Source organism: Heloderma suspectum, chromosome 5, assembly GCF_057233095.1.
Source record: "Heloderma suspectum isolate Gila_16-S chromosome 5, 16-S_ref, whole genome shotgun sequence".
Classification (NCBI taxonomy): Eukaryota; Metazoa; Chordata; class Lepidosauria; order Squamata; family Helodermatidae; genus Heloderma; species Heloderma suspectum.
The window spans coordinates 85,332,621-85,349,319 of record NC_139462.1 but is presented as its reverse complement, the minus strand read 5'-3'; the positions used below and the strand labels follow the sequence as shown (position 1 = coordinate 85,349,319).

At 38.1% G+C, this 16,699-nt stretch overlaps 1 protein-coding gene across 2 annotated transcripts in view; it reads right to left on the bottom strand.

The window, feature by feature from the left end:
• Positions 1–16,699, bottom strand: part of TENM3 (teneurin transmembrane protein 3) — a 445,596-nt gene that overhangs the window by 126,880 nt on the left and 302,017 nt on the right. For both annotated transcript variants that reach the window (XM_084856497.1, XM_084856499.1), the window contains exons 8-11: positions 9,340–9,554; positions 1,678–1,888; positions 1,115–1,216; positions 747–941 (exon numbers count right to left, since the gene is read on the bottom strand). In XM_084856497.1, coding sequence (XP_084712623.1) covers positions 747–941; positions 1,115–1,216; positions 1,678–1,888; positions 9,340–9,554 — 723 coding nt within the window. The remainder of the gene's footprint in view (positions 1–746; positions 942–1,114; positions 1,217–1,677; positions 1,889–9,339; positions 9,555–16,699) is intronic.

The following is a 16,699-nucleotide window of genomic DNA, read 5'->3' as shown; positions in this document are numbered from 1 at the left end:
CGGTCCCTATCTTTCTTAATTCACTTTAATGTGCTTTAGATGACGAGATTTAATTTAGCAATTTGACTCAATAAAACATTACACTTGTAGGGTCAATGGTCTGAAAATTTAATTCCAGAGACTTAATTGTATTACTTTGTACGTGCAGATCAATAAAATCAGTTTGATTGAGAATGGAATGGGGGGGGATCGTCCTTAAAAAAATCCAACAAAAATTACCACACTTTTCAGCACAGAGGAATGGCTATCATAAACATGTACAACATTACAACACAAAAATGATGCACCATTTTTTACTGTGATATACTTGAATCAGCATTTTCAGAAATGAAGTTTATGGAGAAGATTGCTAACAAATGCAGTACTGTAATAATTTCTTCTATCATATTAAAAATACTGAATGCTTCATTTAATATCTATCTTTTCTACCTTTTAACTTCACCCAGCTCAATGATGCAACAAAGATCATGCTCAGAAGCCAAGAGATTAAAATGTATTTACACATTCAGTAGTTAATGCAACTAAAGTCTACAGTTCTAGAAATATTTTCTAAATCCTATGTTTAATATGCTTGAAAGAATCAGAATTCAAATTATATGCATATAAAAGACATGTTTCTATGAAACAGAAAATGTGCTAGAATCAGAATTTATATGGTCTTATATTTAGGGCCTAGAATATAATGGTGTAGCAAAGCACTTTTGAAGAATTACAGTCAAATCCTAAGTAAATGTTTACATATTTACCTTCCTCACAGTTTTCTCCTTTGTATCCAGAGTTGCAAGCACAAGAGCCCATGATGCAAATCCCACGACCCCCACACTGAGGGTCAATGCACTGGGTGGTAGGCACATCACACTCTGTACCTTTCCAGCCACTGTAGCACAGACAGCGTCCTTTGGAGTACTGCCCGTTGCCACTGCACAATACCGGGCAGGCTGCTGTGAAATAAAACATGACAGAAGACTTAACACAATTCTTTTCAATCAAGCTTTAGAAGTAGAGGAACATCTAGACAAGTTGTACTTCAGTTTCTTTTTCTTGCTGCTCTATTAACTACATGTGATTCTGCTCCCTATTTGTATTGACTTAAGAAAGAATTCATTTTATATACCTCTTGAACAATCAGGGCCCAGAAATCCAGCAAAACAATGACATGATCCTGATACACACTCGCCGTTTCCATGGCAATTGCGGGGGCATTCCACCACAGACTCTGAAAGAAACCATAAGAAGAGGAATTCTAACACGCTGCAATCACAGCACTTAACAGAAACAGCAGAGACCTTTCATTTAAATTACTTGTAAATGGCAACAAATTGGGATACTTTTAGAACTGCGTATGCCTAGTTCACTTACCGCCTTTGAGAAAGTAAATAGTGCTCAATTTATTTTAATTACTGGTTTTAGAATGTTACTAAACTACTAGAAAACAAAGGCTACAGATATTAATAGAATTATTACAAGTTTTTTACTTTCATAACAGACCTCAGCAGTATGTCACAAGCATCTTTTTAGTACACATTCAGGTAAGTAATCTTTTGATACAACTCTGCACAATTAAAATAGTTTTTCTGTAAAATACTCGGAATATCCAAAGTAGGAGAAAAACCTTTTATTACAGAAAAAAATCTGATTACAGCATTTGTTACTGAGCATTGTGAATACTGTGCTTACCTATGACAATAGTATTAAAAGAAATTTGTTCTGCATTTTTCCCATCATTGTAAAAAGCCAAGTGCCAGATCCCAGCATCCAAATACTGAATGAATCCTGCTTCATGAAGACTGACAGACCTTGCCTGTCTACCTGCTCTCTCTGTCTCAAGAAGGTTACGCTGTTCCCTTGCAATCAACCGGCTCCCGTCCAAAAGTTCCACAAAGTCATACTGCAAGGGAAAATTGCATAGAACGTACATATTATTCACTTATGTAGTGCTGCATTTATTTTCAAAATCATTTTTATACCATTATTGGCATAGTATGAAATTTGGCATTTAAAAGTTTCTCAAATGAAAGCATAATTGCCTGAAGTACTTTTCACAGTTAATCTTTGAAGGAGTCCTCTATCAGTTTCTACAATATCCTGTCTGCATGCTAACATCCTGAACAATACTATACTAGGAGTACATTTTCATAGCTATATTTATCACAGAGACTGTGATTTTATATACTTTGCTAAAGTAAAACCAGGAACATTAACTTTTGGACGCAAGTAGCGGTGTAAAAATAAATCAAATTTTAAAAATAGCCACCTACATGTACCTGAATTATCACACATAGATGATGCCAATTAATGACAGTAGAAACAATCCCCCTACAACAATTCAGTTACTCATTGTTATTATTATACTTTTTTCTTCTTAAGAGAGAACATAACTAAAAAGCTACAAATAGGGAAGCTGATAACGGAAAGCACAATATCAGCTTAAGATATAACAAAGCTGTCAGAAGCACTATGTTTTATCAATAACAACAAATAGGTTACAGGTGCTTAGACAGTTAAGTGCCAAATATGCCAACTTTATTAGAGACAAATGTATTTTTAAAATCTTTAATTGCTTTACACATTACTATTCTATGTCCCAAATTAGGAAAAACTAGGTCACATGCTGGTGATTTGTAAAGGCTAAGAGTGTGAAGTGGGAAATTTCTCCTTAGCTATAAGCTCACTAATAAAGGCAAAGATATGCTGCCAAGACAGGTCACTGAAGTTTGTTTGTTTGTTTGTTTGTAGGAAGGGTGGATTTAGCATAGAAATCAAACATGGTATCAAATTCCTCCATTACTACCAACCCCCCTGCCAAACACACATCTGCAGTCTTCCCTCACACTTTAGATATCAAACAAGTGAAATTTCAACCAAGTTCTATTTACGTCAGTGTATGAAACCACTGATACATCCAAGCCAGTTATAAAATCAGTTAAGTTATTTGGATTGAAGTGGTTTGTATCGACTCACTCCTGATCTTCAGAAGGAGCCCTTGAATAGAATTAAATATAAAATCCTCTCTCTCTTTAAAGAACAGAATGACTTTCTTTACACAGAAAAACAGATTCAGTATTTCTAGAATGTTGTTTTAAAATATATCTGTTTAATCATCACAGAATATTTAAATGAAGGCCATAGTACATATTCCTTCAGAAGCACTTGCTTCATATTACTTTTCAGCTACTCCTCAGCACCTATGTAACAGAAGCCACTATTTCAAGATGGTCACATAGAATACGCATTTAATACAGTCTGAACAATGATGCAGCTCTTTCATGTATCCACTGCTTGCCTAAAATTACCCAGCATTCTCACTTGTCACAATTACATTTTAAATGTATGACAAAGTACATACTGCTTCTTTTCTTCTATACTGAAGATGTTTTTATTCACCCAGACTTTTTAAGTAACTTAGGTATTTTAGTCTTGGCCTCTCACTTTTAACTGTATTTTAGTTGTAACAGTTTTTATTGTTTTATGCTGCATTTTAATATTGTATTTGTTGTGAGCCAACTTCTGTTATAGGACAGCTATATAAAGTCAGTAGTGTGTGTGTTGTGTCTGTGTATCTCCACACCCAAGAATGAATTTTCATGTTGCTGTAATTCTAAAATCATAAATTGTATACAACCTGCTTATTAATACAACAGCATATGAAATCCCCTTTCGTCCCACTGCATATCAGATTTCCATTTCCATGGGGTGGGATCTGCATGGAACTGTCTAAAGGAGATCTGAGCATGATAAGACCACTGTCATCATGCTTTCAAATAGCTTTAAAAGTATGTTTGCATATAGCATCTCTGCATCAGACTTATAACAAGACAGACCTCTTTAGCCAAGCTTTTGCATGTGGAGGTCACTGAGTGATGGAAAAGAAACTAACTCTAGAGCTGGTGTGTCAGCTGCTGCAGATGTTTTAAAAAATTTCTGTGCACTAATATACATGATTTTCCCATCCATGGATAAGTCCTTTATATTTATTGGATATACATATGTTGCTGGCTCACACTTTGTTCATTTTTGCTTTAAGCTACCAAAGTTATTTGTTATTTTGTCTCTTTAAATAAATATATTGATTGGCTAGTTGCAATGAAACTGACATTTTAAGAAAGTGTCACAAAGGCTTGCAGACTACCACTGACTGATTTTGAATGGGCAGCCACTATCAATTACTTCTAGTTGATTTATTTGCGATACCTGAGCAAAAAGAGAGCTGTGCAACTCAGACTGTTCTGACACAGGCAGAGAGTACAATAGGAAGTCATTCTACCACATCTAGGAGTAAAGTTACAAAACAGGAAAAACACTGCAAAATATAATTTCTGATGGTATTATACGCCAAAGTGCAGAAACAGCCATGTAAAGCTGCTTAAAATACCAACAAACAAATAACTGTGATTTTATTTTTTTAAAGTAGATTCAGTAGGAAAAAATTGTAAGGCTTAAGGTATGTTAAATATGGTAATAGTGGCAAGACGTTGTGCTAGCTCCCCACTGGAAATGTCTCAAAGGCATTTCTAACTCTGATTTTTCTCTTCACATGTCGGATTTTCACAGCTGACCACCTATGTGTTTTGGTAAAAATAACAAAGATGCACCTAAAACTTCCCAGCTGGAACATCCTTACCACAAAAAGCCTTGCTTCTTATCTCAGATTCCTTACGACTTACAGAGAAATAACTGACTCTCCCTTGTTTCTAAAACAGCTTTTTAAAACGACAACAGCTATATATAATGTAATTAGATACAAGAGCTTTAATACGTAAATATATAAACATTTATTGAACTAATGATCTCATATGAAAGTACGGCTTGTGCTCTGCATATTCCAGAAGAGCTCTTCTGTGATATTTTTACTTTATGATACTGCAAAATGTATGGCCCAAGGCCTGGTGTGTTGACTTTTATCAGAGGATTTGAAGAAAAGGCCCTGTCACTTCTGTAGACCACCCAGAGTGCTTCGGCTATGGGGCAGTATAGAAATGTTGTTAATAATAATAATAATAATAATAATAATAATAAGCCTGGAGGAGCAACTGTATTCAACAGTGGTGGATGGGGCCTAGTACAGTTCCCATTTCCCATCAGAAAAGAAACAGATCTTGCCAATGCAGCAGGTTTAAAAAAAAAGGAGAAAGAACTATTGACCCATAGACTGTCTTAATTTAATTTGATTTGATTTGACATTTGATCCCAGAATACGATGAACACTCCTTATGATTTTTGGAGACCTTAAAGTAGGCTGTACTGAGTCTGTGAGAATGATACAATTTGGGTCCTCGCCCATGCCAGCTGGCTGAAATTATGCCCAAGTGGACTGGATAAGGGCAGGGGTGGAAAAATGGAGGCATGTAACCAGCAGGAGGGGCAGCTTCAGCTTTATATGTGTAAAGAAAGCTGAGAAGGGGCGAGAGAAAGAGCAGAACTTACAAGACAGAAACAGATTGCAATGGAGATGTAGCACTAAAAGCACCAGAGAAGAAGACAGATTCTTAGAATGGTTAGTTGGTTTGTAGGAGGGAGGGATAAACAATCCTCAACCATCCTGTAGGAGCTCCTAGGTCCAAGAAAAGAAACCTTTAATGGTTCCAAGCACTGTCCTCTGACTTAAGAGGAGGCTGAAAATGTTCTGAGGGATTGGATCTTATGGAGATAAGAAACTTATCAGATATGATCAAGAGCATAGTTCTCACTGAAGTACTAACCATGTGTCTGGATTGTACAGCTGCAGGCTGCAGGTGGAGTCTCACATGACTGAATGCACCTTAAATAAAGATGAATGCATATAGAAAACCAGGGCTGCTTCCAGACAAGGCTTTTATCATGCATTCATAGAATAGTAGGGTTAGAAGGGGCCTACAAGGCCATCGAGTCCAACCCCATTCACTCTGTTTCATTTCACAGATTTTTTTTTACAGGGGGTCTAGATTCACTTGTAATCTTTCCATGTTTTCCCACTGCGTTTTCCATCTTTTTTCTTTCCACAAATAATCATTTAAGGAAGAAAGGTGGAATAGCTGCACAATCTATTTGATTGAAAGTACTAGGAGCTGTCTGTGGTTTTGAAATAGCTAATTAATAGGGAAAAAATACCAACTAAAAGAGGAGTAAGCCACCAAAGCTTAATACCCTTCCTGTTCAATGTGAATAATATAATGGAAGGCCAAATTCCCAGCAACTATCCAAAAAACCCCAAGCTTTGGTATACACAGATGATATATACTTTGATATATGCTTCAGATTCTGTAATAACGTAGGCCTTAGAAGGCTACTCAGAGTTTTGGAGCATACTGTAAGGAAAAACAGATGGTGATTAAGTTAAGTTAAGTTACAACAAAACCAAAACTGTAGTATTTGGGAAGTGTCATAGAGTTCACAAAAGGTCGACAGATGGTTATATCAAACAAGAGGAAAACTTTAAATACCTAGAGCAGAAGTGGGCAACTTGTGGCTGTTCAGATGTTCTGGTGTATAACTTCCATAACCCCTCATCACTGGCTATACTGGCTAGGGCTGATGGGAGTTGTGGGCCAAAACATCTAAAGAGCCACAAGTTGCCCACCCCTGATCTAGATTAACAGTTTAACAAAAGAGATTCCTAGAAAGGACACTTAAAACTAGTGAATTAAAACAGTGCAGGCAATTCTGAACTGCATGTGAGGAAGGGAAGCCAATCTAGTAATCCTTACTCTATACATCTTTATAGGGAAAGTTGCTGGACAAATTCTTTATGGGACTGAAGTATGGGGCTTTACTTGTCTGAAAACACAAGAGGCAATTCCAAACCAAATTTTCTAATATTATTTTGTTACCATGTATTACCTTAGCAATGCTGAGGGCAGAGGTAAGAGTCTCTTCAAGGTGTTCTAATAGTATTAATTGGTCATAGCAGCCTTCTCCAACCTGGTGTCCTCCAGATGTGTTGGACAATAACTGCCAGAATCCCCCACCCAACTATGATGCTGGGGGATTCTAGGAGTAGTAGAACACATCTGGTGGGCACCATGTTGGAGACGGATGGCTTATAGGATCAAGTGGCAACAGATGGGGCTAACAAGGAAATCTTATCTGGAACAAGGGGGTCAATACAAAAGGCAAAAAAAGAAAGCATGAAAGCATTATGGTGCTGAGACTTTTACCCACTGACTCAGTCAATTGTCAAAAGAAAAACATTATAGGCAGTGATAAGCTGTCAGATATGGAGTACATTCTCTCATATGGATCTGGAGTTCTCTTAATGGTATCAATACTTGAGGGGATTGTATTCAGGATCCTTGCATGTACACTTTGGTATATATTTCCTTGAAAAAGGCCTTCACTGACTTCTGCTCCCGAATATATGCCCTTAGCATACATATCTAAGGGCAATATCTTGAGGGAAGATGTTTAAAAGTTCCTGGCAGAAAAACATGTGTTCATCTGGCCAAAAAGCTATTGAAGATATGATAGTGCAAAGCCTCAAAATGGGAGGGTGAGTGTGTGTGTGTGTGTGTTGAACACTAGATTTCATTGATCTGCCCGCCTGGGTCCACTTTGGATTCGGCACAGAACCTTCCTAACCTGAGGTAAATATGAAATGGATCCATTTTGCCCTCGTCCCCTTCTCAAGCTTACCAAAAGCAAGGTGTAGTGAGCTCCATAGGTAGTAGGGCCTCTGTTAGGCCTTATATACTGCTGTGACCATATAAAGCAGGAGTCATGGGACACAGTCCACTTAGTCCCTTTGCTGTAATGGTGCTACATTTCCCATGTTCCACAATATTTTTGGACATTGTTTTGAAAGCTCACAGCAGCATTCAAAGATCCTGGAAACCATGGGAACTAACATAGACCCTACCTTCTTTCCTCAAGAAAAAGCCTACAAGATAGGAAGGGAATGAAGCTGGGAAACCCTCCAGAGTATATTTTTGGGTGGCACAGAGGGCTGTACTGCGGAGGAGAGAGGGAGAATGTCCCACCATGCTAGTAAACCTCTGGTAGTGTGATGTTGGATTTAACCCTAGGTTACCTGTATTTTGCTCCTTCCTTGAACCCTGACACTTCAGGTAACTTATCAGTTATTCTACCCCACCTATCAGCTGAAAAAATGGGTTCTATCACCTAATTAGCCAGGATGAGGTCCAGAAGTATTGGATGCCCACATTCCTTTGGTGTTCCTGCTCTTTACCCTGTATGCTAACATTTTTTTCTTCATGTCTTATACCTCTCTCAAATTGGCTTTCACCATATACACTTCAGGTTTTCCCTCTCCCTTGTGTTCTTGATTTGCCTTTTATAGCCATCTCACTCCAACCCAGATATATGGTTCTGTCATGGAACCTATCACATTTAGGTCAAATCAACTGATAGGAACCTTGCTTCAGCAATTCAATTGTGAATTAATTAGCAGGAATACAAAGGTACAATTTTTCCCACATGCAGCGTCAGCTAAAACGAATCAAAATGTTCCCCCAAAGAGATAGAAAAACTAAGCATTTGTCTACATTTCTCTTTACTGTACTTGTGATTACCAATCAAAATGATCAGAAAATACTTTCTATATACCATAGAGATAAAATTGTCATGAATGAATCTGAGCGTGTGGAGATAGTTAGCAGCTCAGATTCAGAATGGGAACAGCCAGAACAGGGGGAGACTCCCTCCCTAGTGAGTTCAGATATGGCAAGGCCTTCTTCTCAAGACCTTGGCACACAGATGGCTCAGCCTGGAGGCCCCCCCTTTCCTCCTCCATGAGAACCCAGGTCTCGGGGGGAGGAGGAGAGTGAGGGGCATGACTTGAGGGATGCTAGGGTCCGTCGCAGAGCAAAGCGGGAAAAGTTAGAGGCGGAGCTCAGATGCTCATCCAGGTTGGCTATGCATGATAGCCTATGTAGGAGGGAGAAACTGTAAGGGAGGAGCGTCCCCCCCTAAGCTAGTATGGATGGGAAGATCTTGTTCAAACTGCCAGCAACTTCTCTAACTTCCACTTGGGCTCCTGTGTTGGTATTCGTAATTGTGTAGAGTAGCTGTTTTCTTTGTAGCATGAGAGTTTCCTAGAATTTGCATCTGTAAAGAATCTGGTCGTTAACTAATAAAGTAGCGAGCCTGAAGCCTGGTATCTCGGAGTGTGATGATTGAGAAGAGAGAGGACGAAGGAAAATGACAAAAATGCCCCAAATTACATTTTTAAAAGGGTGCTTATATAACAATGATGTCTGTCATTATCAGCTTGACACAATACATAAAATAGGTACTGAAAATTAGTCAAAAAGGAATGGTTGAAATCCAGAGCAATAACATATTTCAAAGATGCAAAATGGTTCTTTTCAAATACTGAAAACTGCTTTCAGTAAAAACAGGTCTTACTTGAGTATGCGAAGGTGGCAAGCCTTTTCGGCCATACACTCCAATCAATGCATCTTTCTGAAGGGAGATATTGAATTTTAGAAACTGTGGCTGATCGATGAAGACTTGTGACCTCCAGAAGATCCCAGGAGGAACCTCTTGTGTTGCTCTTCGGCCTATATCAAGTTCTCCAGAATCTATAGTATTGTTTTCTTGTGCAAATCCTCCTAATTTTCCTGAGAGATTAAAAAAAAATTAAGATATAAAGTGTTTGCTTTTAGTTATCCTTTAAATAAGCTGTCAAATATTTAGACTAGTTTCAACTGCAATATTACTTCAGAATCATTCAGAGAATGTTAACGATCCCAGGGAATTCACTGAAGAAGAGCTAACAACAAGGACAGCTTACTTTAATACCTTCAAAGTGAAAATCCCATGAGTTCCCCAAAGTATATTGTTGAGGCAAGTGTTGTAGGACATACTCTCATTGTGATCACTCTTAACCTAATTATTTTACAAATATGTATTTTGTTAAGTAGGATTAAGTCTGTTGTTTATAATTCTGTTTAAACACCCACTATTCTTAAAATTGAAAGTAAGATGAAATGGAGTATATATAGCTTTGCAGAGAAATTCTTATGTAAACAGGTAGCAAAACAATCAGTGGGACCGCTAAGTCCAGTTTTACACTACATTAGATAGTACAGCATTCACTTACATAGTAGAAATGCTCTGTGAAGTCCTTTTCAAAATGTATTCATTTGTGCAAAAAAGAATTCAAACCCTACCTATGTAAATTAGTCACATACAGTGCAGGCTGGTACACACAGACACACACCAGAATTCAGAAAAACAGTTTGCCCCATTTTAAATTTATTTCAGCCTGTGTTTTGAAACATTGTACTGTGGGTGTATTAAAATACAATTGATATTATGCCTCTGTTCTAACAGGACATTACAATCTATAACCTGCTCAGGTGAAGTAACATTCTTAATTGCTTTATATATAACGCTGTCTAGATACTGCATATTCGGTAAGGACATTTCATAAATACAGTTTCCATACAGAAAGATATAGCCTCCCATCTTTAAAATCTCTCTTTAAACCTTGCTGCCATGCTACATATGCCAAGCTTTCCCCAGACTCCATAGATGCACCTGTTGGGTCCTTCTGCTATTAGTATAATACCTCTACTCCCCGTCCCTTATTTAATTTGCTTAGCACAGTGCAAAGTGTTACAGGGAGCTTTCACAAATGTAGGTAAAACCAGTTTTTAATTCCCTGCATCTCTAATTTGGATGCTACATCGTAAAGAACATATATTTGATTTTCAAATGCTTATCTTCTGCTATTTGTAGTGCTTTAATAATATCTACAAGTGGTGACTTGAAAGTGTGCTTAGCATCACCTGTGAAAACTCTAGTATAACATACGTTTGTCAGAGGTAATGAAAATATTTTTTCTAAATGTTGTCAAACGGGGACAATGTCTTATATCATGACATTAGAACACAGAAAAATAGAACAAAAGCAGAACAGACTAAGGTCTGTTAACTGCTGCTCTTAGTGGGAAGGGCCATAACTCAGTGGCAGAGTACATGCTTTGTGTGCAGAAGGTCCCAGGTTCAATCCCAGCATCTCTAGGTAGAGCTAGGAATGAATCCTGACTGAAACCCTGGACAGCCACTGCTGCCAGTCAGCATTGACAATACTGGGCAAGATGGACCAATGATCTGACTCAGTATAAGGCAGCTTCCTTTGCTCCTAGGCACAAATCTCTAACACAGTTAGACTTAAAAGTTACTGAGATAAAAACGTCCTTAGGAAAAAAGAGGGTCTTAAAGCCGGAAACATATATGAAATGTCTTGCATGGTCCAAATAATTGACCAATTGAATCTGTCATATATGTGCTGCTGAGAAAAAACCCAAATTGCAAATATCCACTTGATCATCAATGTAAAATTGAGTCTTTTAAGCTTTTGTATGGTATTTTATTATGGTTTTATTATATATTGTTATACATTGCTCAGAATATTTTAATATAATATCATAAATTTGTTATATAAAAATAAAATATGTGTTGCAGGACAGCTGGTGGGTGAAATAGAATGCCTCTAATAAAGTTATAGTCAGAATGGTGTGAAGAAAAAATACTGCATCACTGAAATTCCAGACAGCAAGAATCCAGATCCAGCTGAAGTGGTAGAATGGTGACTCTGAAGCCAGGAAAAGCAACAGGACACAGAATTCTTCTTAGAAATCTGCATATGGAAGGGATAGAATTTATTTGATTTGATACGGGACAAAAAAATCATTTTTGTACTTTGACTGGGAACTGCTTTGAGAGGGACTTTGCTAAGTGAAACAGATGGAAGGGACCTGAAGATCAAGTAGTCCAAGTTGCTGTTCTAAAGAATACCCCTCCATGAATTAATTGAAATCTAGACTGCACAATAACATAGGTTACAATCCAGATGATGGAATCCTATAAAAAAATCAAGAACAAAGAAAATACTTTCAATTGTTTTCATCCTTTACCTTCACAAAGATATATCAGTATAATATATCTGTACTGATATATTTATTAAGATGAAGAACAATCCATCACACCATCATATTATCTTCAAAGGGATTCAGTTTAGTGCTTTGTATGGTGTTACTGTCCCCGTCCAAACCATTATTTTTGCCCAGACATTCTGGAATCGGGACACACACGGGTAGTTCATTGACAAGTATAAAGTATAAGCTAATTTATTCAGGGAGTCATTCCAAATGGTTCCCTTTACAGCATAGTGTAAGATCCACATGTAGGTTGTCAAATCTTAAACTAGAAGCTATTTCTTCAGGAATCACAGTGATCAGAAGCACATAAAAATATAATCACTGGTAGCCTTACTGATTACCAATACCGCTTGGATTCTTTTGATGGAGTCAGTGGCCAAGGATGCAAGAGGGAGACTTACACAACAGAGAAATCAGTTGTGTTGTGTGGGATTTTTTTTCGCTTCATGGGTTTCTCATGCATGTCTCTCTTTGTAGATTTGTGAGATCCTGTTGAAGCTTGTCAGTGTAGGGATGTCAGAGAATTCCGCCACGGATCTCGGTGAGGCCGAATGCCAGTGCATTCGGCTCCCTGAAATCTGTGGCGGAACAGCCTGCCGCCCCCCAGCGGATCCCCCCCCCCGGGACGAGACTTACCTGGGGCAGATCTAACAGGCGGCAGCAGCTCCGGCGGTGGCTTCGGTGGGGGGTCTTCTGACCGGCTGCCACCGCCGCCATTTCCAGGCTTGTGGGGGGGGGAAAAAAAAAAGACGTGATAGGCTACGTCAAGATTTACGTAGCCTATCATGGTTGGGGGTGGGTTTAAAAAAAAAAAAAGCATACACAAGTGGTGGTGGCTACGGCCGCCGCCATTTGCGTTCCTTCTTTTTCCCATCTTAATCTACATAAATATTTACATAGATTATGACGGCGAAAATCAAGGGGAACGCAAATAGCGTAGCGGGCGCTATTTGCATCCCCTTTTGATTTGCCGTTTTAGCCTACGTAAAGATTTACGTAGATTAAGATTTACGTAGGCTAAAACGTAAAGATTTATGTAGGCTAAAACAGTGAATGAAAAAGGGACGCAAATAGCGCCCGCTACGCTATTTGCATTCCCCTTGATTTTTGCTGTCATAGTCTACGTAAATATTTACGTAGATTAAGACGGCCAAAAAGAAGGAACGCAAATGGCGGCGGCCGTAGCCGCTGCCATTTGCGTATGCGGTTGTTGTTTTTTCGTTTGTTTGTTTTGCCCAGAGCCCTCCACAGCTGGAAATCCGGCTGCGGAAGGCTCTGGCCTGGCAGGGCGGGGCCTGGCCGGCTGCTCCGCGGAGCTGCTGCAGAGCACAGCCGGCCGTTTGAGGATTCCGGGGGGAGGAACGGAGCGCCTCCCCCCCCCCATCAACATAATCTGCGAAAGGTAAGTCACTTTCGTACATCCCTATGTCAGTTTCTGGCTCCCACTAATCCAAAGTGTGCCTCTAGTCCTTCATTGTTGTAAGTGTAAAGTAATACACACTGAGAAAACTATTATATGCACATATGGGTCTTTTGTTGACATCAGTTTAATGCAGCAATGGAAAAGATTGTTAAGGATTATACAGGAAGAGTCTGAGGACTGATTCTGCTACAGAAAAGAGTTACTAAAGTACTGGAGAGGATGGATAATGTTCTTAATGAAAAAGGCTTAAACCAGTTGTAGCTTTCTTTATGGTTTAGGAAGAAAAGACAAGAGATGGAAAAGATTATAAAGATTTTCTTTAAAAAACATGAACATTGTCAGGAAAATGAATAGTGGGGACATTATTCACATCCTCACAAAGTATGAAAACCTAGGTTCTTCCTCTGAAATTGACAGACTGCAGCTTTACTACAGACAGAAAACTCTTTTTCATATCATTTCCTCCCAATATTCGTTTTCTGAGGATGATGTGATGGCTATAAGTATAAGTGGCATTTCAGAAGGATTAAATGAAAATCAGGAGAATGTGTGCATACTGCCTACACTTGCTAGCTACACTAAATAAAAGCACAGCAAATAGATGCTCGCGGCTAAATTCACGTGGTCTCATGTGATGACTATGGTAATCCTGTGAAAGCCAGTTTCAGATTAGCCCAAGTTTTGGGTTAACATTGCCAAACCAGGGTAAATGAAGGATGAGAATGGGGGTGGGATTGTGAACAAGGTGATATGGCTGTTAACACTACCTAGTGGCTTCGTTTTCAGGTACAGGAGACCTAAAATAACTTGATGGGTGCTTAAAGTGGATTGCCATCAGATACAAAGCAAAACACTGATGTTGATTCTCCTGATCTGCAAATCTTTGTCCCCTGACCCACGTCAAAGATATAGCCTGTAAAATTATTTCAAATCTCTGGATTAACTACCTTTTTAAAAGTTTGTTATTCATATGGCTAAATTTTCCATTCTTCCTCAGACGAAATCCCTATCTTTGACAATCTCAGGGCTTTATATTAAGATACATGCATACTATAGACACACATACTAAAGCGGCATTTACATATTTACGGAACAAGATGTATTACTTTTTCTTATAGTTGTACAAATCCAAAATGAAACTGGCAATGTTTACCAAGTTGTTAGGCTAAAGGGTAAACTAATCAATAAAAGTAATCATTAAAATGTAATCTAATAATGAATGAATTTGGTATGATTTACCAAGGTATTAAAAGATTAACAATGCCTGCTGCAGGGCACAGTTTGATATAATTTCAAGCTTTTAGTGATCATGGACAGCTTTAAAGAGAGTATCAAGATTAGATTTATAGACAATCAATAGCACACCATCCAATTGCATTGCATAACCTTGGATTCATAGCACCCACTTTGACATGACATTGATATCTGACATGACATTATATATCCTTTAAAAACAAGACAACTAATACTATTTCCTAACACTACTGGTCAGTCACTGCAATTCAAGAAAAATCTAAAAAACATTCCTTTCACAAGTCCTAATACAAGATCAATAAAGCATTGAATTAAGAGACTATTTCATTAGAAGGAAGCATTTCAGACAATATTAAAAATGATGCAGCATGACATTTAGCGTAATCTTCTGCTATTTTTCAAGTTCTAATGTTCTAATGGATAAGACTTATGAAATGAACCTTGATCATGTCACATTAAAAAAGATGAGAGAAATAAGTAATTATGGAGGAATGTTCAGCATTCTATTTTTTATGCAGAAGAACAATAGCATTATCTCGAATACTAGTTTGGTTATTCTCATGGTGTTTTTAATTGTATTTAGGCAATATTTTAAATTGACACACTATGTTTACTTTTATGTGGAACTGTAAACATATTTTCCTTCATTCTCTTTTGATATGCTCTTTGGACTAATTCAATAAATTCTGTTCTAAATTAACCCACTGAATTTTACAGTGATATCTGTTTGTGAATCTAAATTACTTTGCAAACATTTCTTGAAATTTCTCAAATGCCCATGTAAAGCAGAGACAGGAAATATAACGTCAGCTAGTAGAGCTTAATCTATTCGAGAGACAGAGATAGAGAGAGAGGGTGCTCAATTACACTAAATGTTGTTAAGTGAGTGTAATTACTCACATAAGGAAAGGTACAAAACAATTAGGAAGTAACATTCAGACAATGTATACTTCTTTTACATGTAAGAATTTTTGACATGCGGCACTTATTAAGAATTACTACATGAATCTTTATTTGGTGGGAATTTGAAAGTCTGTACATATGGTATAAGTTGCTCATTTACTATATTTTACTCTACTGATTGGTGGGGAAAGCTCTACAGAGTGAACTGAGCCAGGACAGGACCAAATCAGAATGTAAATGTTTGACCTAAACCACTCACTTAAACCATCAGGAAAAGACTTTTCCCTGAAGCACACTGTATATGCAGTATTCAGAGGTAAATATTTGAGATAAGCACAAATCCTACTATTGTTCATTTCTTAATTGCAGATGATGGCCATTTTTAATATAATCTACTAGTCTCTGATGCCTGTTCCAGTCTCTCAACATTGTTGCACTCAGTTCAATTATCATTTCATTTCAAATGGAGGGAGGATAGTTTTCCTGCCACCTAATGCGAAGAGAAAACTCACTGGAAAGGACCCCGATGCTGGGAAAGATTGAAGGCAAAAGGAGAAGGGGACGGCAGAGGATGAGATGGCTAGATCGCATCACCAATGCAATGAATATGGACTTGAGCACGCTGCGGAAGAGAGCGTAGGACAGGAAGGCCTGGCGTGCTATGGTCCATGGGGTCACGAAGAGTCGGACACGACTTAATGACTGAACAACAACAACATGTAACTACAAGATACAAAGAACACATGATTCATGCTGAAAACAGCATCCCTATTTTTGTTCATTTTTTTACTTTAAATAATTTGTAACCTGCTCTTCATCCTAGGATATCAGGGTAGTATACAAGAGGTATAAAAACAAAATATGCCATAATATAATACAATAAGATCATAAAACATAACAAAACAAGTTAAAAGCATAAAAAGAGAACAAACTAAACAAGCCAGCTCAACACTTTAAAATGCCTGGGCAAGTAAGTTTTAATCTGGCACTGAAATGAAAGCAGCATCAGTGCCAGTCAAGGATCAATGCGGATGGCAATGTAAAGGAGCCACCACAAAGAAGATCCTTTCCTAGTTCCTATGCAAATAAGCTTCCACAGTCAAAGGAACCCAGAGAGGATCCTCCTCTGAAGGTCTTAAGATATGGGCTGCTTGGTGTATGGAGAGACGGTCTTTGTTATTTGGGTCCCAAGTAATTTAGGGCTTTAAAGCTAAGCTCCATCACCATGAACTAGGCTC